A 22,972-nucleotide genomic window follows, 5' to 3' on the forward strand; every position below is an offset into this window, starting at 1 on the left:
ACAGACAGAATATAAATTATACAAGACAGTGTAAAGAGAGAAAACAGAACTCTGCAAAAATAAGGTGCTCAGTACAAAACTAAGGCATTGAGTCAAAAGAGGGTATAGAGATTCAGAGCAGGAGCAGACAAAAATAACGAGCATACAAAAGGAACTGAAATAGGAATGCAACTAAGGGGCCACTAAAACCAGGAAGAGACAGATGTGTTGGAGAAGCGACAGGGAGATCTACACAGGGGACAGAATGAAATAGACATTGACTACCTGGAAAAATGAAAGCAAAAAGGAAAAAAGGAAAAACACTCATCGGCAACAACAGATATTCGGTGGGAGGAGAGGGGCCAGCAGCGAGGGAACTGGGAAGAACTTAGGAATGGTGAAGTGCTGCAGCAATGGAAATTAAACTGGAATACAAACCGGGAATGGGAACATTCAACAAAAATGTGGAATGAGGTGAAGCTTGAAACACACTGGTTACAACAAGGATAACAATACAAACCTGCTCTAAACCGCTGACATGTCAAGATCCACATCGCATTAGCAACTGAAGCCACAGTCCCATTAATCCCAGTGGAGGCTGATCATATGACTACAACAAAAGGCCCACGTACCATTCTCACAGTCATGGCCTGTAAATCCCTCAGGACAGTTGCACAGGTAGCCGTCTTCAGTCTCATTGCAGCTCCCCCCATTCAGACATGGGTTTGGCTGACAGGTGTTCAAAGCGGGGGGCTCAGGCTCACCTTTGGAGAAAGCAAAGTTATGTTTCAGGATCCTCCAATTAATCCATCAGCATTATTCCACCTGTCTGTGTCAAGTGGATTTTTAAAATGCATACTGCAAAAATATACTTTATTAATAATATATACAGTAAACAATCTTTGCAGATCTTTCTTTGTATTGTCAGTTTAGTGCATTCTCTTGCTCAGTTTCCAATTTAAGTAATGCATATAAAGTGTTGGAGAGGCTGTTACACAGGACCCAGCCCTCATTGTTCAGTGAGGACCTTAGACTTCCTGATCCTGTGAGGAACTATTTTTATTTACACTCATAGTGCCATAGCGTTGTATAGCACAGAAATAGGTGGACAGCCCACCACAGCCATGCTGACCTTTTGCCTGTCTACTCTACGCCATTTTCCTGCATTAGGCCTACATCCTTTGATGCCTTGTCTACTTGTGCGTCAGTCTTAATGACCCATAAATGTGGTGATTGTATCCAATTCCATTGAAAATTTTCCTGAGGTCAAGCGAATGCTAGAATCTAATGCGAAAAAGAAAACGATGGTGGAGTAACTGGGCAAGCAGCATTTGTGGAGACAGAGACACAGTATTGTTAAAAGCACCACGTTCACGAACTCCAGAACTCAGCTGGAGCTCAGTCAGCAGCATCACCTGCCGTGGTAATGTTCCACCTGCGGGGTGGTTTCCTTTGCATTAGCAGAAGACATAAAGAGATGCAGTGTTAAAGGATTTCCATAATGGATACAGGTTGAATTAGTCAGCTCCATCATGAGCATTAGCCTTTGTAGTATCCGTAATACTCTGCAGAATCAGGACATCTACAAGGAGTGATGCCTCAGAAGGGTGGCATTCATCATTAGGGACCCCCAGCACCCAGGACATGTCCTCTTCTCATTGCTACCACCAGGAAGGAGGTACAGGAGACTGGAGGGACACACTCAATGGTTCAGGAACAGCTTCTTCCCCTCTGCCATCTGATTTCTGAATGGACAATGAATCCTTTACACTACCTCACTACATTTTTATTTCTATTTTTGCACTACTTATTTAACTAATATTATATATATATATATACACACACACAAAGGTATACACACACGCACACTCACATATACTGTAATTCAGTTTTTTTTCTCTATTATTATGTATTGCATTGTACTGCTGCCACAAAGACAACACATTTCACAGCATATACTGGTGATATTAAAGCTGATTCCTCTCAGAAAGGGCTGATGGTAGCTGTAAACCTTGCCTTCCACTTAACACACAGGACTTTCACATCTAATTGAGCCATTACCTCAGCGAACTGCCTAATCAGAAAGAGCAAACGCTGATCGCTGTGCACTTAAAAGGCTGGATCATCTAATTCACTCTTGTCCATCTTTTCAGTCATAAATATGGCCACAAGTATGACCCTCTCTTATTCTTCAGAATTCTAGTAAGTATTATCCCAGGCAACTCAATCTCTCCTCATAGGCTAACTCCCTGACCTCTTCACTGGCAAACTCTGCACATGAGGGAGACGTCTCTACACAGACTGATGATGTCAGCCCACCTCTTACCTATCTCGCAGAGTCTTCCTGAGAATGGCGGGGGGCACAGACAGGTGTAATTATCAACCAAGTCAATACACTCTCCCCCGTTCAGGCATGGGTTGGAGCCACACTCGTCGGTTTCTAGAGCAGAGAGAAAAACACATTGTAAGGATACAAACCTTATCAACCAATTAACCCTGACTTTTACAATTCATAATTATTCCAAACTTTGGCAGTATGAGAAAATCTCAAAATATCCCTTAGGACAACTGACAAAAAGTTTTATTACTCTATTGTAAGTTCAATACAACTCACTGCTTGTGTTACTAAGATACCTGGGGATATGAATGGACAATAAACTGGACTGGTCAAAGAACACTGAGGCTGTCTACAAGAAGGGTCAGAGCCATCTCTATTTCCTGAGGAGACTGAGGTCCTTTGACATCTGCCGGACGATGCTGAGGATGTTCTACGAGTCTGTGGTGACCAGTGCTATCATGTTTGCTGTTGTGTGCTGGGGCAGTAGGCTGAGGGTAGCAGACACCAACAGAATCAAGAAACTCATTTGTAAGGCCAGTGATGTTGTTGGGGTGAAACTGGACTCTCTGACAGTGGTGTCTGAAAAGAGGATGCTGTCCAAGTTGCATGCCATCTTGGACAATGACTCCCATCCACTCCATAATGTACTGATTAGGCACAGGAGTACATTCAGCCAGAGACTCATTCCACCGAGATGTAACACTGAGCGTCACAGGAAGTCATTCCTGCCTGTGGCCATCAAACTTTACAACTCCTCCCTCGGAGTGTCAGACACCTGACACTCCGCCAATAGGCTGGTCCTGGACTTATTTCCACTTGGCATGATTAACTTATTATTATTTAATTATTTATGGCTTTATATTGCTATATTTCTTCACTATTCTTGGTTGGTGCGGCTGTAACAAAACCCAATTTCCCTCGGGATCGATAAAGTCTGTCTGTCTGTCTGTCTGTCTGAGAAAGAGGAGGATAGTTAATGCAGATTACCAACATATTTCCAGAGAGCCGCACTTCTCCATCATAAGAACACCTGGACCACTGAGCCTGCTCCTCCATTCCAGAAGATAATGGTCGATCTGGCTGTGCACTCAGCTCCACTGACCAGCCTTCTCACCATAACCCTCAATTTCCCTGCTGTGCAAAAATCTGTCTAACTGTGTCTCAGATACATTTAATGAGGCAGCTTCTACTGCATCTCTGGGCAAAGAATTCCACAGATTCACTACTCTCTGAGAAAAACAGTTTCTCCTCATCTCCATCCTAAATCTATTCCCCTGAATCTTGAGGCTATGACCCCATATTCTAGTCTTAATTAACAGGTTAAACAATGTTCTGTCCTCTGTGTTATCTATCTCTTTCATAGTTTTATATGTTTTGATATGACCACTTCTCATTCTTCTGAATTTTAAAGTGTATGGTCATAGGCAAATCAATCTCTCCTCATCCATATCTCTGGAATCAACCAGTTGAAGCTCCTCTACACCACCTCTAGAGCCAGTATATCTTTCCTCAGGTAAGGAAACTAGAAGTACGTATAGTGCTTCAGGTGCAGGCTCACCAATACCCTTTACAATTGCAGAATAACCTCCTTATTTTTAAATTCAATCCCTCCAGCAATGAAGCTCAACATTCCATCTGCCTTCTTGATAACCTGTTGCATCTGCAAGACAACCTTTTCTGATTCATGCAAAAGCACTCCTGATCCCTGTACAACAGCATGTTGCAATCTTTCACCATTTAAGTAATAACTTGAATTTTTATTTTTCCTTCCAAAGTGGATAACCTCACTTTACCAATTAAACACTTGTTTCCTTGGCTGTATAAGTCCAGGGAAGACAATCTCCAGCCCTACCAAATGTGTGAGCTTGAGGTGCAAGCCCACCCCAAAACCCCCTGTGTAATTCACTATCCTGTTACAAATTAATGCCACAAAATAACAGCGAGTACACTGCATACGATTAAAGGAATTATATTTATTAATCTTAACCAAAGGGTTAGTAAAGAATAACAAAAAGAAAAGAGCCCATTCTAATTAAACAGTTCAATGTGCACAAGTTGGAGTTCATCTTGAACTTCTCTGTCACTCATACGCTGGGCCCTTGGTCAATGTGAAAGAGCACAATGCCTTCCAAACGTCGCTCACAATCCTTCTTGAACAAATGGGTCTACCAGTGGATTGTATGCTATGACCGGTTCTCCCCAACATTTTCTCTCTTCATCTCCTCTCGAACAAAAGCCCAAGAACAACCTTATTGTCCCTCACCAAGAAAAACCTCCCACTAATTGGATGGCCCACATTCCACATCACCCCTTATCTTCAGCCTATAACAGGCTGATAGCAGAACAAACAGCTCTTACAGAGCTGCTAAATGAAATACCTACAGCACAATAGTAAAGATGTGAACCAGGTCACTCCTTCAATGTAGTACTGCCTCTGCCAGACACATGGCCACTCGCTAAACCTATCTATATTTCTCTGCAGACTCTCCACGTCCTTTAAACAATTTGTTTTTCCATTCGATTTAGTGTCATCAGAAAACTTAGATATGCTACACTGTCCTGTCTTCCAAATCATTAATGTACGTAAATTGTGAACAGTTGCAGGCGCAGCACCTGTTCCTGTGATATTCTACTCGTTACTGACTGCCAAACCAAAAAACGCCCATTCATCCCAACTCCATGCTTTCTGTTGGTTAGCCAATCTTTATCCATGGTAATATATTACCCCCATCTCCATGCACCCTTATCCAAAGGATTAGTCTTTAATGTGGCGCCTCATCGAATGCCTTCTGGTAATCCAATAATACAGCATCCAACTGTTCCCCTTTATCTAATGCACACATTATATCCTCAAAAAATTCCAATAAGCTTTTCAAACGGGACCTGCTCTTCATAAAACCATACTGAGAAGGGGAGAGGAGGGAGAGGAAGTGAGAAGGGGGATGCGGGTATAGGGGGTAGGGGTTTAGGTGGGGAGAAGAGGGGGGAGGGGGGGAGGGGGCCAGGAGAAAGAGAAGTGTGTGTGTGGGTGTGTGTATTTAAGATAAATACTTATCTTCATAGACTATGTTGTAAAATGGCAGAGCAGATTGCCTGTCTTCTGCTGCAAATTTCCACTCTGATCGTAAGTATTACTGACAGTTCCTTCCTCTTTCTGGATATGCCTGTTACCATCTCTGGAGACAGAATAGCCACTAACATCACTGTCGAACCCACAGACTCCAACAGCTACTCTCAATACATATTCCATGCGACAGTTGAAAGACTTTTAGAGGGGTACCCAGATAGGAGAGTTTTAGAGAATTATGTGCCAAATGAAGGCATGTGGGAGTATTTTAGGAAGAATACCTTCATTGGCATGGGTGTTGAACCATGGATGGTGTTTCCACACTCTGTAACTCTACGTCTCAATGACTATCTTCTCACCCTGCCCTCTCCAATGATGATATTCCTTACTCCCAGGTTTTCTAGTTCATATTCCGTTGCTGAAGACTTCCACTCTGTTGCCCCTGAAATGTCCTCCTTTTTCCTGAGATTACTTGGCCACTAGAGTTCTCAAAGGCATCTCCTCTATTTCTTGCACATTTGTTTTCACCCCTCTCCATGGTACTGACCTTCCAACTTCACCAGCCTTCCCATATAATCTCCTACAATTTCTGCCAACTCCAACCTGATTCCACTACCAGTCAGATCTACCCATCTCCACCCTTCCTGCATTTCACAAGAACCACTCACTTTGTGACTCCTTGCTCTGCTTTCTGTCCCCACCCACTACTGTCTGTCCCACGACACTTCCCTGTGCAACCAGAGGAAATGTACTGCTATCCCTTTCATCTCTTCTCTTCCTTGAAGGAGGTACTCAAACAATCTTCCAGGTGAACCAGTGAATCTCTTGTACATCATCCAGTCCACTGCAGTCAGTGTTCACAATATGGGCTTCTCTACAATGGAGAGACCAAATGTAGATTGAACAATCACTTTATGGAGCACCTGCTTCTCAGTCTTCACGAGCGACTGAGCTTCCTATTGCCTGCCACTTTAATTCTCAATTCCACTCTAGTTCTGACTTGCCTGTCTGTGTCCTTTTCCTCTGACACAGTGAGAACCAAGGAAAATAAAGAATAACGTGCTGTCTTCTGTCTGGGCACACTGTAGCCTTTTAGAATCAACACTGAATTTTTCAGTTTCAAGGAAGCTCTCTGTGTTTCCCATCATCGTGCTTATAGCCTTTTCTCACTGCATTTCTTTAAAATGTCTCCTGGACAGTTAGAATTCACGCTCCTTATCCACTGATCTGTGTCATCCTATCTCCATACAGTCTTTTGTCCTACACCTCACTATCCCCAGCTCGGCTTTGAAATTCAACACCCCTGCACTCTCCTCCAGTTCTGAGGAAGGGTCCACAACCCCAAACATTAACTCAATTCTCCTTCCACAGATGCTGCTAACTCTTGCAACTTTTGGTTTCTGTTTCTGATTTTCTATTTGCTAATCTTGGCTGAGTTGTGCCACGATTTGGAGAGCAGTTCCATCCAGACCTCTTCCGGGGGCTGAAACTATGGTAACGAGGTACCGAGCCACTTGAGCTTCCTGGAGAATTGAAACCAAGCGAAGGACAGGAATGGCCAGTAAGACAGTAAGTGAGGAACCAAGAGAGAGAAACATAGAGAACCAGACTGAATATGGAAGTGTCAGTCATGTTTCTGAGTTAGAGGATTATGGGTTCGAATCCCACTCCAGAGACAAACCAGAGTCATTCCTTGCAGTGCTCAGTGAGCCTTAGACCATTAAAGGTACTGCTTACACAGATGAGATGTCAAACCAAGGTCTCATGTTACTTCTTCAACTCTAAATCTTGAAGGGAACAAAAAAAAATTGCTAATAAAATGTTGATCTGAAAGGGAGGATTGCTTAAATGCCAACTAGTTTGCGGGAAGGGAAGTGAGCTCACCATTTTCACAGCTCTCTCCGGCGTAGCCCTTCTGACAGATGCACACTGCCGTTCCGTTGTTCACCTCACACACACCGCCATTTTGGCATTCTTTACTTTTGCACAAGGAGTCAGCTGTAATTGGAAGCCGGAGGTCACAGAGTTAGAAACAACAGCAACTTTCTGACAGCGAGCAGATCATCTTACATGCTTTACAATTTGGCCTCAGAATAATAAATCTGGACATCATGCCTGGCAATTTTAGCTTTGGTTTTTGGCATTCTGAATCATATTTCTCTGCATAATCAAATTTAGCATAATCCTGTATCCTGTGGGTCCACACGAGTATTACCCCATATCTTTATGAACTACGGAACGGAACAGTACTACACAGCAGCAGGGTGTTTAGCTCACAAAGTCTGTGTCCACCATGATGCCAAATTAAACTAATCCTACTTGCCTGCACATGGTCTTATTTCTCCATTCCCTGCCTGTTCATGAGCCCGTCCAAATGCCTCTTAAACATGCTATCATATTCTCTTCCGCCACTTTCCCTGGCCGTGCATTCCAGACACCTAACATTCTTTGTGTAAGAATGTGTCTTGTAGATCTCATTTAAAAATCCCCTTCACACCTTAACCCTTTGCCCTCTAGGATGATAGCAAAGTATTATCCTGATCTATGCATGGTATTGCATTGTCTCCCACACCTTTGCTGTATAATACCTTTCTCCAGCTAAGCATTGCTCCTTGTCCCCAATTCCTGCATGACATTACTAACCTTTGGCTGTTGCACTCTGCCCTGTGTAACCCTTGGACACAACCTCACTTTTTAAAATATGTATTATTTCTGTTTTTGCATGATTTTTTAATATATTCAATATATGTATACTGTAATCGATTTATTTATTTATTATTTTTTCTTTTATATTATGTATTGCATTGAACTGCTGCTGCTAAGTTAACAAATTTCACGACACATGCTGGTGATAATAAACCTGATTCTGATTCTGTTATACTTTGACACCATTCTGTTACTCTGCGATTCCCTTGTTTTATGTCATCAGAAAACCAGTAAGTTGTGTTATTCAAAGGCAACACGAGTGAATCTGCAGATGCTGGAAATATATAAAAAACACAAAATGCTGGCAGAACTCAGCAGGCCAGACAGCATCTACGGGAGGAGGTCTGGCCTGCTGAGTTCTGCCAGCATTTTGTGTTTTTTAAGTTGTGTTATTATTGTTTTACTGAAAAACTTTGTTTTGCATGGTATCACTTCACAACGTCAGTACATTGAGGTAGTACAAGAGAAAAACAACATGAAATGCAGAATCTAGTGCTACAGTTACAACAATATTACGGTTATAATACTTACCAATCTCACAGTGCTTCCCAGCAAAGCCAAACGTGCACTGGCAGCTATATGCACTAATTCCATCGAAGCAAGTACCTCCGTTCTGACAGAGATTTGATGAACAGTCATTGATATCTTGACAAGAGAGGGCACAGTTGAAAACTGTGTTATAAGACAGTTCTTTGAACGCAACTCACTCATACTTTTTCTACTGCATCTTCAAAATAAACTATTGCTTTATACTGTATGTGATGACTGTAGTTATTTGTCCGGTCCATCACTGCTATGGTAGTGAGGAAAAGATTGAAGGCTGCATCTCTCCCTCATTTATCAACCAGCAGCCCATTCATAAAACATCAAACATGGATATACTGTAAAGCAGAAGCGAGCAACTGGAAATAGAGCACGAGAATGTAGCAAACAGCTCAACTTTATCACTATTTCCCTGTTTGGAAGTCAAATGAGAAACAGTGTTTTTGGCAATATAAGGACATAAGATCACAAGAAATAGGATCAGGAGTAGGCTATCAGTCCTGTCGAGCCATTCAATGATATTGTGGACTCAGCCATTTCCCAAAAAACCCTTAATTCCCCTGCAATGCCAAAATCTGTCCGTGTTTTAAGTATATTTAATAAGGAAGCCTCTACTGCTTTGTTAGGCAGAGAATTCCACAGATTCATTACTCTCTGGGAAAAAAGAGTTTCTACTCATCTCCTAAATTTATTCCCCTTAATCTTGAGACTATGTCTCCTAGTTCCAATCTTGCTTATCAGTTTATATATATTAAAATAATGTTAGCAACGTGCTTTTTAATATGGAAACAGCTCCTATAGCCTTTTTCAAAGCCAAGGGCAGATCCTCCGCTTAATACAGGCAGTGATCGTATGTGGATTGTATTTCTTTATGTACTTGCATAGTTTGTTGTCTTTTGCACACTAGCTGAGCGCCCAAGTTGGTCTGGCCTTTCATTGATTTTATTATGGTTATTCTATTATGGATTTATTCAGTATGCTTGCAAGAAAATCTTTCTCAGAGTTGTATATGGTGACATATATGTACTTTGATAATAAATTTACATTACATTTTGAAGTCACCTGGCTTATCTTGGGACACCAGCTAATTGTCAGTGCAACCCAGGTGCTGAGCTCCCAATGACTTGGAAGCCAACCGCTGATCTCAGCTCAATGAGAAATAAATAGTTTCAGATAGAAAGATTAGGACGATTAATTCACATAATTCAGTTGACTTAATTGTTTAATTATTGTGTTCTAGTTTTTTTAATGCTTCATTTTAAAAATTCTCATAATAGTATTTTTAATAGTTCTTGCATGTTTTTGAATGTCAAAGATTTTCTCAAATGCGCTATTTTCCATGAGAGTTTGTAAACTGTTGATAATGGAGTTAAGGGTCTCACCAGCGATCAAGGCAGCATTGAGGTTGGGGTCAGTCATGCACTTCATCTGACTTTGCCTCAGACACAACTCCCCACCACAGTTGGGGGACAACTGCAAGAAACAATAGGATTCTGGGTCAGCCAGCTGGGCTGGCCAATCAGCAGACTATCTGGTTTGTTACTGAAGTGGTACAGAGGGTGAATAAGGATGCAAGAACAGAGATGCATTTAAAGACAGAACTTAAAGGAGAAATGTATAAAGAGGCTGAGTGAAGGTGGAGGTAGGGTGAAATTGGCACAAGCTCAGGGTAATATACAATATTGAGCTTAATGTAGTCTGATCTGAAGTCAGTCAGAAGGGTCACTCAGACGTTGTTAAGTCTGTGGAAGAACAAGAGCATGGCCTTTTCCAATGTTTACCTTAGAAAACAGTGGGCCATTAAGGCCTGGATTTTGGGGAAACAATTTGCAGACAAGAGGCAGGTTGGAAAGACAGAGAGTTGTCATTGGTCCGTTTTTCTCCCCAAGGTTTTGCTGTGATGTGTACTTATTCTGTAGCCTCCCCTGGTACTTTCTTTCTGCAGGATCTTTGCTTGCCATTGTACTGAGCTCAATTACTGCGCTTTTTGAATGCTGGATGTATCCACCTCTGGCATGTGCAGAATGACTGGAGGGAGGCTGCTGTCGATACCAGTCGGGCTAAATCTGAAAGGTCATGTACAGGTCAAATAGAGGCGGTGGGGTCCAGGCCCCAGAGCACATTGAAGCAACTGAATCCGATGTTTGAACAATGATTTTACCTCTGGGCTGAGTGGGATGGGTCAGATACAGGCAGAATTGAGGTGGTGGGGCCCAGGCCCCAGAGCATAGCAAAGCAACTGAGCCCGATGCTTGGGTGACAACTTAGGCACCAGGCCAGATTGAAAAGGGCAGGGTGTCAGGGCCTGAGGTGAGGAACAGACCGGTTTAGCTCACTGTTCCAGTCTGCACTGAACTAAGGGTCTATGGACAGAACTGTGAACTTCCGTTTAGAATGCTATTTGCTTGCTTTTATTGTTTGCATGATAATTTTTTCCTCTGCACGTTGGGTCTTCCTTTTTCATGTTTATTTCTGGGTTTCTTTGTTTCGTGGCTGCCTGTCAGGAGGCACATCTCAAGGTCATATCTGTATAAATACTTTGATACTAAATGTACTTTGAACCTTTAAACTTTTGTAAGGCGACTGGTCCTGGTATCTTTCACCTCAGTTTTGGAAAACTGGTCTATGTTCCAATATTAGAACGGAAACACGTTCCTTTTAAAATGGGATGATATCTAGTGTGTAGCAATGTCCATTAAATGTGGACCAACTAATATTCAATAGGATGACGGTCCCTTTAAGTGCGACTTACCCACTAATTAGCAATGGATTGCTTGGGTTTTTAAAGAGGACTAACAGAACAGCAAGCAGCAAACAAAGAGAATGTTAAACCAGCTCGAACCTGTTTCGCAGAACACTCCTGTATATCCGGCACTGCACTGGCAAGCAAAGGCATTCTGACCATCCAAGCACGTCCCGCCATTACGACACGGGTATGAAGCACACTCGTCGATGTCTGCAGAACAGGAGGAAAGGTGAAAGCTCCAGTGGCTAGTGTGCAGTCTGCTCACCAACAGGAGATTCATTCAGTGGATCACCACCGTGACTCAGAGGAGTGTGGCACAACCCTCCCACCAAGAACAAGTTGATCCAATTTCCTCAATAACACAATCCACTCTTCCATCTCAATCTTGTCCTATCTCCTATCTCCGCATCTCATCCCTCACATTCCCATCCCAGCCCATGGCTTCTCATACCACCCTCTCCCTTCCCTCCCCCACCCTGTGCATCTCCCCTCATCTTGACCCTTTCAAACCATTCCCTCCCCACCTCAGTAGCTCACTTCCTCTTACCTGACCCAACATCGATAATCCCATTACCAGACCTCACCCATCCCAGCACCATCAGTAGGTTCTCTTTCCCTTGGTACCCATTCACAACCCTACCACTTCTTTGTATTTCGTCGCTGATTTCCTCCCTTGCATGTCCTCTTCCCACTGCTCTTGCCCTGCTCCACCTCCTACCCTTTGAGGGTGGTCTTCTATCCCCTCCGCCTGTCCTGTCCCAAAATATGCTGAAGGAATGGGAGTCCCTCTGCCCAAACACTACACGTTACCTATCTGACACCTCCGGCCCGTGAACCCCGCCCGACAGGAGCAGGTGTAAGAAGGATTTCCAGTGATGCAGTCATCGATGCACTTTCCATCGTTCAGACATGGCCGCAGATTCAAACACACCGAGGCTGTGGAGAGTAAAGTATCAGTTGCAAACATTTTTAAGCACACACTAACTCAAACTCATTCTGTTGCATTTGTTGTAGAGTAATTGAGCTACTGTTCACTGCTCTGACCATCACATACCCATTTATAAATTCCCTGTTACAGGCACTTGGTTCATATCCTTCTAGGTCTTGGCAACTCAGATACTTGTCTTAATTCTTCTTAAATTATTCGAGAGTACCTGCCTCCAACATTACCTCAGGCAGTTCCAGATTTGAAATATTCCAAGTGAAAACATTTTTCCATGTATGGAGTTCATGTTCCAAGTTATTGTCATGGGCAAACATACCCAGGGAATAAATGTCATGAAGTTTGGCTTCTTTGCAGCAGTAGCCTATGGTACATTACATACACAACTGGCATAGATTATATTACCATAAAATTATAAATAATATACCTTCACAAAATAAATAAAAATAAACATAACACCATTAGTACAAGTTGAGGGAAAATTAGGTAGAATTAGTATTTTTTCAAGGTATCAGGTAGATTGTCTCCCTCCTTACTTTAAACCTATGCCCTCTGGTTATAAGTACTTCCACTGGGAGGTAAACTTTCCTACTACCTACTCTATCTATGCTCCTCATAATTTGGTACATCTCCATCAGCCCCCTCTGCTCCAAGGAAAACGAGAGACTGGATTGGCCATAGAAATCCTCTAGACATGGCCTCAACAATGTTACAAATCTCCGGCCCAATTCTCTTCAAATTCAAGAGAGGTCTGCTTTCCCCAAGAGGATTCATGTTTCCTATTAAATAAAGCTCACCAACGTGGCTGTCTGGGATTCGATACCTGCCATGGAGATATGTAAATCCAAATATTATCCACTGAACTGCCTGTCCAGCATGCAGTTACTTCACAAGCCCAGAATAATATTGCACCATCTGTTAACTACACAGTTTCCTGCCCAGTGCAGTTTCATAACCTGCTTTCCACCAAAATACGTTAATCTCATTCCCTCAGCAGCTCATCATATCGATTCATCAGCTATCCAAATCCTCATTTCCTCATCCACCCATCCCATATTCATCCTACCTCTGTCCTCTCTATCATAGCCTTCATCTGTCCTCCTCTCCCTTTCATTTCCTTGTCATACTCTCAGCTCCCCATCCCACACTCTTCCTTCAATTCTCATCTTGTCTCTTCCCAGTCCTTCGCCTTCGAACAAGATTTGGATGTGGGATTTGTGTTTCCGATTTGTTCAAGGAGCTAAATAAGCTGCAGATATCCACTAATACAAACACCAAGGCTTTTGAATGGAGGACTGACAAGTGGCAGAATGCTGCAACTCAAACATATTGACAAGCAATAGTTTACATCTCATATGTTCCTGTTGCACAATTAAGACATTACAAAAAAATTATTTATGACAAATGCCACATTCCAAAACTTTAGTGATAGTACAGTGAAATACCAAACCACCTGAAGCTTACGCAGTGGAGTCTCACAGCTCCGATGACCCAGGCTCAATCCGCTGCTGTCTGTGTGGAGTTTACATCTTCTCCCTGACTGCATGGTTTACCTCTTGTTTCCTTGCACATTCTGATGCCATGTCGGTAGCTATTCCCAATTACTTCTCAGTGTAACAATACCCCACAGTACTGGAACACTACCAGACTAACCCACAACACTGGAACAGAGAAACTACATATCTCTAAATCAGTAACAGATCAACCCACATTATTGAAACAGAAATGGACTGACCTACCTTCCTGGAAAGAAACTTCAGCAGCCCACACCTATTGATAAGTGTCCACCATACCCCATCACCAGACTGATGCATTGCTAAAGCAATACCAGACCTCTCCACGTCACCAGCACCTTGCTAGTCATTGGAACAGAATAAAAAGATATCACAAAGCTAGAACAGTCCTGGGTACCTGATAGATAAGCACAATATCAAAGACCAGTAGAGAAATGGTCCAGCTTTCATCACTAGGAGGAAACTGGGCCAGAGCACATCACTGAAAGAGAATTGGTCCAGCCCACATCACCAGGACAAGACCAGATTAAGCACTTCAGGATGCTGTACCAGACCAGCCACATCATAATAACAGGCGCGGACAATACCAAGTCAGAAGAACAATATCAGATCATCACACAACATGCAAACAGCAAAAGATCATGCCTGTGGTACGGGAATACACTTCATCGCTGGAACCCTAATCCTCGATATCATGAGAAGTGTACTAGACCATCTATTACTGGAATAATACAATACACCCCACATCAATAGTTTTAGATCACCTATCATTACCAGAACTGGACGCACAGCATACAACAAGAGGATAGCACTTGAACAGCCCTCAGAGTACTTTGCGTCACTTAACCAGAACAAATCTATACTCCTAATCACCAGGACAATGCTGCTGGGTTTCTTTGTTCTGTGGCTGCCTGTGAGGAGACGAATCTCAAGGCTGTATATAATTTACATACTTTGAGGATAAACGTATTTAGAACTTTGAACATCTGCATCACTACAACAGTTAAAAAAAATGGCGCAGTGTTGCTGAAATAGTACCAGACCGCCCCATGTCACTTGAAAGTATCAGACATTGCCCCATCACTACAGTCTGCACCAATCTGCATTAACTGACTGTAGTAGATGACCAATTTACTGAACACTAACAGAGCAGACGACATTCTGAGAGCAAGAATAAGCTTGTTCCAGAATAATGCAAACCAGCCACATTACTAGAACTGTATCAAACCACCTTACTATGTTAAAACCGAGCGGACCCATCCAATATAATGTGAACAATATCATACACCACCTCTCTTCACTTGAAGAAGATGGAAAACTTGACCCCTCCAAACCAGAACAGTTCTGGAACAAATCCCAAACACTTTACTGGAATGGTACCAGGCTGGACCACATCAATGCAGCACCACACCAGCCCATGAAATGGGAGGAAAATTAGATGACTTCATATTAACACTATGGAATTTGACCACACATATCATTAGAACAGTATCAAACCACTCTACAACACAAAAACATCACTGGACCAGCTCGTCTCATGAAAGCAATAACAGGTTACCTCACATTATGAAGAGTGCAACAATAGTGCAAATCGGCAGAGCAATTTCAAAGCATCTCAACTGACCAGAATGGTCCGACACCAAACCATAACACCAAAATGGTACCAGACCAGCTCACAACTTTAAAATAAGATCAGATCTTTCCACAGCTTGAACAAGACAAGTTTGCCCAAGGAATCAGTCATCCACTAATCACAGAATCGAACCACCCAACATCACTAGCAGAGTACCAAACTACTCAAAAACATTGTGTCTGCCTTAGAGGGCAGCACAACACTAGAAATTTTTAGATCACCTATGTCAACCATACCAACCCAGACTATGACTCTACCTCATGAAAACAATAAATTGCTAGAATACTACATGTGACTAGAGCAATATCTGACCTGTCCATACGACTACAAAAGTACCATAAAACTACACATATAAACTCAAGCCAGGCCAGGTTACGTCACTGAAGTTGTGCCACATCACAAGTACCGTAACACTGATAGGTTTGCGTTCACCCAAGATTATTATTACAATGCCAGCTCAGTCATATCACTGCAACAGATCCAGCCACCTCCTGTCTCTGGAGAAGAGGCCACACTTCACAAGAATTCTGTCAGAATAAATCAGTGGACTGGTATCTCCCCACCCACATCACCAGGACAGCAACAAGCATCTCAAGTCAGCCAAACGAGCCACCCCATGCCATGAGAAGAGCACCAGTACACCTCATCAAACTGGAAGCTTGCCAGACAGCATACATTACTGGAATGGTGGCAGACCAGCCCTCATCAATAGCCATAAAAATAACCACCACACATCACCGAAACAGCAGACCATACATACTGCATCACCAGAACCAAGCCACCCCACATCACATGAAAAGTGCCAGATCCCACTAGGACAGCAGCAGATGACTACTTCCCAACAATATATTGACAGTCCTAGACTTCAATATATCACAGGAACACCTTCACGCCATCAAACACCTTAACAGTGCCCGATCTCCACATCATTCAAATAATACCTCATGCAGCAAGAACAGACCACTACACACAACAAAAGCAGCACTAGACCACATCGAATCAAATTACAAGACCCATATCGGATCATCCCATACCAGGTCACAGGAATAGAAGAATGGCAGTCCATGTCCACCTATTGGATTGTCCCATTCCACCCAGATCTTTGGGACATCACCTGACCAAACCACACTGGAGAATCACATGAGAACTCCATATCACCACAATACAATGAGACCACTGACAACTAGTAAACTATAGAAGACCACTCAACTTAGCTGACCACCACACTTCGGTAGAACAACTCCAGACCATTTCACAAATATAGCTCCTGGCCCCCATACCACTTGAGGTCTTTCAACATAGTCCACTTCACCTAGCTGAAGTAGCCACCTAGACCACTTAAATTATACACCACCAGCAACATCATTATTGGTCCACATGATACCATTAGAACAGTATCAGCTGTACCAGCCCAAAATACTGGTGACAGAACAGTATCACATAGCCCATTATACTGATAATACTAAAAGATAATCTTTCATATCTTTTGAGAGGGAACACAGGTACCGATTTATAACTTTTCTAAAGGATACCACAACTAACACGGCTGCCTTGTGCGATAGCTTGGACTGACACCCGCAAAATCCTAACTCAGAGAATATTGTGGAAATTATTGCCCTGTGATTGCTTCCACTGCAGGTGATTATGAAGCCGCTCGCTGTGACCTTACCTGAGTCATTGCAGCCACCAACCTCAACATAGGCATCGTGGATCCGGAATACCCAACGGCCAGGAAGACCCACGTTGGTTGTCGTTTCGACATCCACAATGTCGTCCGTGCGTGAACCAGGAATATTGAAGTAACGCTTTCCATCTCCAGCATTGAAACCTGCCTGAGAGCAAGGGATATGTGTATTCAGTGGAAGGGACCCACAAAGGGTAAATAAATGGGTCTTTGAAGGAATGAACACCCTGTTGATATTCAGCCAATGTTATAGTGGCATTCAAGGCAGGGTAGATAAACTACCTGTCTACTCAGGGCACCATGGTCAAACTCAAATTTATTCCAATCCAGCCTTCGCTGACATTTGGGAATAAATAGAGCAAGATGCCCTTCCTTCCCTCGGTTAAGGCATGAGGTTATCAGATGAGCCTCCCACCCTGGCCCAGAATCAGTAATACAACATAAACAAGCAATTAAGGCTAGCAAATCACAAACCCAAGAAAGTTAGCAGATGCTGGAAATCCAAAGCAACACACACAAAATGCTGGAGGAACTCAGCAGGCCAGGCAGCATCTATGGAAAAAAGGAAATAGTCATGTTTTGGGCCAAGACACTTCTTCAGCAATGAGAAGGGAAGAGGTAGATGCAGAAATAAAAAGGTGAGGGGAGGGGAAAGAGGCTAGCTGGGAGGTGATAGGTGAAGCCAGCTGGGTGAGAAAGGTCAAGGGCTGGAGAAGCAAGAATCAGATAGGAGAGGAGAGTGGACAAGAGGAGAAAGGGAAGGAGGAGGGGACTCAAGGGAAAGTAATAGGCAGTGAGAAGAAATGAATGGTGAGAGTGGGGAATGGGGGTGGGGGGTAAATTTGTTCACCGGAAGGAGAAATCGATGTTCGTACTATTCAGTTGGAGGGTACCCAGACAGAACATAAGGTGTTGCTCCTCCACCTTGCGGATGGATTCAGCTTGGCACAACAGGAGCCCACGGATCGGCACATCAGAATCAACTGAGGCTAGCACCTTCTTGATATCTCAGTGAGTTTACCCACTCAGCTCCCTAGGATAAAAATGTGCAACCTCATAGATTTCAATATAGTGGCTGTTGTCACTGATTTGAAGAAATAATGGCAGCTCACTAAATGCCTACTGAAGACTCCTGGCCCAAAGCATCGACTGTACTCCTTTCCATAGGTGCTGCCTGGCCTGCTGAGACCCCCCCAGCACTTTGTGGGTGTTACTTGGGTTGCCAGCATCTGCGCACTGTCTCTTGTTCATCACCGGTTGAAGGCTATGGCTATCTACTCACGCCCACCAGGGAGTATTGACAAATCATTAGTAGCATATTTGAGTAATCCACTTGGCTCTACCTGGGCAGCAATGCCTCCGAGTCCAGCAAAATCCCCTCCGCTGCTGGCATGCATTCCCGTCGTCCAGGTGACATTTTCATAGTTGAATAGAGTGAAGGAGGCTTCTCCATCTGTAACCAGGACGATCTGGAAGGTGTTGACCTGGAAAACAGTGGAGCCCAATCACCATTTAAACCATCAACATCCGCACCAGTGTGTCCCAGCACTTAATGCCCTCCAATCACCACTTCACATCCGCCGCCTCCAATACCCAATATCCCCCTTAACTACATCCTTTAATAGCCTTCATTAATGCAGTGAAACTGAAGGAGGAAAATATTTTACTAGTTGTGATATAGCCCAGTACCACATCTACACCAAATGCAGAAACCAGAGAACAGAAGTCTACTCTTACTTGAGCTAAGCTACTGCATTATAATATGGTTTATCTCCATAACTTGCCTGACAGAAATCCAACAATTTAGTCTTGAAAACATCAATTATTCTTTCCACAGCATAAGGGAAATGCTGGCTTTGGACTACCAAACCACATTTGCCCTTGAAGTGAATGTCTTTTTTGTCCATGTTAGAAAACAATTAAAGAAACAACCATGTTGCTGTGGATCTTGTGCTGCAGATGGAGCAATGATGAGTGGTTTCCTTGCCTGAGGAAACCAGCTAGGAATGCTAACAAAGCTGTGTTAGGATTTGGACCAGCTGGAAAAATGGGCTGAAAAATCACAGATGGAAATTAAAGCAATGAGGCAATGAGAAGTATGGTAGACCAGAGGGATCTGGGTCCATAATTTCTTGAATGTGGCATCACAGGTAGATAAGGTGGTATAGAGAGCTTCTGGCGCATTGGCCTTCATAAATCAGCGTACTGAGTACAACAGTTGGGATGCTATGTTGAAGTTGGATAAAATGTTGGCGAGGCCAATTTGAAGGATTGTGTGCAGTTCTGGTCACCTACCAACAGGAAAGATTTCAATAAGGTTGAAAGATTACACAAAAACTTTACAAGGATTTTGTTGGGATTTAAGGAGCTGAGTTATAGGGAAAGTTTGAGAAGTGTAAGATGCTATTCCCAGGAGCATAGGAATATGAGGGGAGATTTGACAGAGGTACACAACATTTTGAGTGGTATAGATAGGCTGGCTTTTCTCTGAGGATGGGTGCGACTAGAATTGGAGGTCTTATGTTAAGGGTGAAATGTGAAATATTTCGGGAGAATCTATGGAGTAACTTCACTAAGAGACTGATGTGAGTGAGGATCGAGTTGCTAGCTGGAGTGCTGGATGCAGGTTTGATTGTACCGTTTGGACAAGTACATTGATGGGAGGCCTATGGTCCAACTGTGAGTCAATGGGACCATGCAGAGTAACAGTTCAACAAGGACTAGTTGGGCGAAAGGGCCCATTTCTGTGCTGCGTGCTCTTTGACTGTATGACTCTACCATTACTCTTCCCTGGCTGTTCACATTGTGCATGTTCAGTTCATAAATGTGACTTTTTATTTATTTAGAGATATAGAGTGCAGCAGGCCCTACTGTCCCAACTAGCCTGTACACCCAATTACACCCATGTAACCAACTAACCATCTAAACCAATCACCTTCTATTCTAAAGGCAGGATGACACAACTGTGGTTAACAAGAGAAGTGACAGCCAACATAAAAGCCAACATGAAACCTATCGAGTAGTCCAAAGCCTTGATAGAGTGGATGTGGAGAGTATGTTTCCTATGATGCGAGAGTCTATGACCAGATGACATAGCCTCAGAATAGAGGAGCGTCCTTTTAGAATGGAGATGTGAAGGGATTTCTTTAGCCAGAGAGTGGTGAATCTGTGGAATTTGTTGCCAGAGGCAGCAATGGAGGCCAAATCTTTATATATATTTAATGCAGAGGTTGATAGATTCTTGATTGGTCAGGGTATGAAGGGATATGGGGAGCAGTCAGACGATTGGGACTGAGAGGAAAATTGGATCAGCCATGATGAAATAGCAGAGCAGACTTGATGGACCAAATGGCCTAATTGTGCACTTATATCTTATGATCTTATCTTTGGAATGTGGGTTCTTGCAGACATCAGGTTCAAAAAGTTGTTGAGTCAGCAGAAAAGAAACAGGGAACAATGGACCCCACAGGACTTGAAGTTTTGAAATTGTAGGTGGGGAGGTAAATCAATAGTACAGAAGTTTGAGAGGGTAAGTAACAGATCATGATATAGCTGTTATAAGAGAAATGGAGGAAAGAGTTGGGGAGATTATGGAACTGGTATAGGCATAGATTGAGACCAGCAAGCTGGATTGGGAACTAGTAGATTCAAAGGTTTTGATAGAGGTAGAAGATCAGAGGGGAAGGTTTAGTAGTGGTAGCAAATGGAGGCCTGAGTCCACGTTGATCTTTAATCAGGAGTCAGAATCTAGAGTGCAGGGTTTTTTGGAGAGGGAAACGGGACTGTAAGAGTACAGGGCACCGAAAGTGGTTATCCAGCCAAGCTGTCATATATAATATTTAATGAACAGAGAATTCAAACGTTTTGTAGATAGCATAGAAGACTGGCAAAGAATACAGTGGGATACAGATCAGTTTTAGATATGGGCAGCAAATAGTTAGATAAAGTTTAACCTGGCCAAATGTGAAGTGTTTCACCTATGTACTGTAGGTCAAATGCAAAGAGACTGTAAAGGCAAGTTGAACAGCAGAAAGATCTTGGGGTCCAGGTTCTCAGTTCTCTGAAAGTGACTGCTGAAGTTGTTCGGGTGGTTAAGGAGGCAAATGGTACAATTGCCTTTATTATTCAAGGTATTGAATTCAACTGTCAAGTAGTCAGGTTGCAGCTTCATAAAACTCTAGTTAGGCCATATCTGGAGTACTGTGTGCAGTTCTGGTCACCTCATTATAGGAAGGATATCGAGGTTTTAGAGAGCATGCAGAAGAGGTTTACCAGGATGCTGCTTGGATTAGAGTGTACGTGCTATAATGAGAGGTTGAACAAACTTATGTTGTTATCCCTGGAGTGGTGCAGCCTAAGGGAGATCTGATAGAAATTTATAAAATTATGAGTGGCACAGATAGAGTAGACATTTCGCAGTATGTTTTTCCTAGGTTTGTAATGTCTCATACCAGAGGGCCTACATTTAAGGTGAGAGGAGATAAGTTCAAAGGAGACTTGAGGAGCAAGCTTTTTTGGTTGGTTCCTGGGATGAGCAGCCTGGTGTATGGGTAGACACAGCTTGGCATTCCCAACCTGAGGTCTACAAACCCCTCAGTTAATGGTAGCAGTCTATGGTATAAAAAAGGCTGGGAACGTCTGCATTAGGGACTTTTAAGAGATACTTAGGTAGCATATAAATGTGAGGGTTATGGACCATTGTGTAGGCAGAAGGGACTGGTTGACTATTTGATTACTAATTCATTTGGTTTGGCACAACATTGTGAGCTGAAGGACCTGTTCCTATGCTGTAATGTCTGTGTTCTTTGTATTTGCTCTCAGAGCTTCGATAGATCAGCCCTACCGGTGAAAACGAGCTTCCTCCAAAGAATGTCACTTTGTACCAGGTGGCTATGAACGCCCACTGGGTGGTGAATTCCTTGTGCTCTGGAAAGTACTTCCTGATGTCATTAGTCGCAGATTGAAGGATTGCAGGGTCCTTGGTTTCTCTGTAGAAGACATCTCCAGCCCTACGATTGTCCACGTCTGCCCAGAAGGCTGCCACCACTCGTCGGTCATTAGAGATCGGAAATGCTACTGGAGTGAACTGGGAGACTTCCTTCAGAAATGAGATGATCCCATTATTATTCACCTGGTGGGAAAGAAAATGATCAGATGTGAGAATATAAGAACACCATGGTACACCTAGGCTCAGAACTAGTTCTACCAGTATGTCTGATCATGGCTAACGTGGAAGCTAACTTCTTCAATACAGTTTAGCTACTGCTCTACTGTAAGGAATTCCTCTGCCATTTTGAGCACAACTGCTTCCCAAAATCAGAAATGCAGTTAGCACTAAGAAAGCTGTTCAGTACTGAACGATAAATGTAGTGGAATAAATACTGATAAGGACATCCTGATCACCACTTCTTTGAATAGTGTTGAGCAATATTTTCAGTTGAAACTAAAATAAAAGATGGGGCTTCTGGTTCATGTCCCCTCCAACAGTTGTGCACTCCCTCAGAACTTCACTGATGGTCAATCTAGCTTTTAGTGCTTGTGACTCAAACCCACAATTTAGGACGGGGCAAGAGGGCTACCTGCTTGGATGAGAGTGACAAAAGGTACGTTTCTCTATCTTACTGATTTCAGTATCCTTCATCTTAAACTGAGCAGGTCGTGAGAAGAAACACCAGTTCGATGCCTCAGTTAACAGAAGCATTGCCTGGAAGTTGTATGGTGCTAGTTTCATAGACGACTCCAGACACAAAATCCATCACACATACAGCCCAAAAAGAATACCAGCAAGAGCAAACCATTCAGCACCCTCCCCACCCCCC

The 22,972-nt window shown here is 43.0% G+C and overlaps 1 protein-coding gene across 2 annotated transcripts in view; it reads right to left on the reverse strand.

The window, feature by feature from the left end:
* sned1 (sushi, nidogen and EGF-like domains 1) overlaps window positions 1–22,972 on the reverse strand; it is a 147,675-nt gene that overhangs the window by 63,385 nt on the left and 61,318 nt on the right. For both annotated transcript variants that reach the window (XM_073040661.1, XM_073040662.1), the window contains exons 2-10: window positions 21,997–22,284; window positions 18,497–18,637; window positions 17,139–17,301; window positions 12,190–12,315; window positions 11,476–11,589; window positions 8,622–8,735; window positions 7,269–7,382; window positions 2,306–2,419; window positions 612–743 (exon numbers count right to left, since the gene is read on the reverse strand). In XM_073040661.1, the coding sequence (XP_072896762.1) occupies window positions 612–743; window positions 2,306–2,419; window positions 7,269–7,382; window positions 8,622–8,735; window positions 11,476–11,589; window positions 12,190–12,315; window positions 17,139–17,301; window positions 18,497–18,637; window positions 21,997–22,284 (1,306 nt within the window). The remainder of the gene's footprint in view (window positions 1–611; window positions 744–2,305; window positions 2,420–7,268; window positions 7,383–8,621; window positions 8,736–11,475; window positions 11,590–12,189; window positions 12,316–17,138; window positions 17,302–18,496; window positions 18,638–21,996; window positions 22,285–22,972) is intronic.

Source organism: Hemitrygon akajei, chromosome 3 (assembly GCF_048418815.1).
Source record: "Hemitrygon akajei chromosome 3, sHemAka1.3, whole genome shotgun sequence".
Taxonomy (NCBI): Eukaryota; Metazoa; Chordata; class Chondrichthyes; order Myliobatiformes; family Dasyatidae; genus Hemitrygon; species Hemitrygon akajei.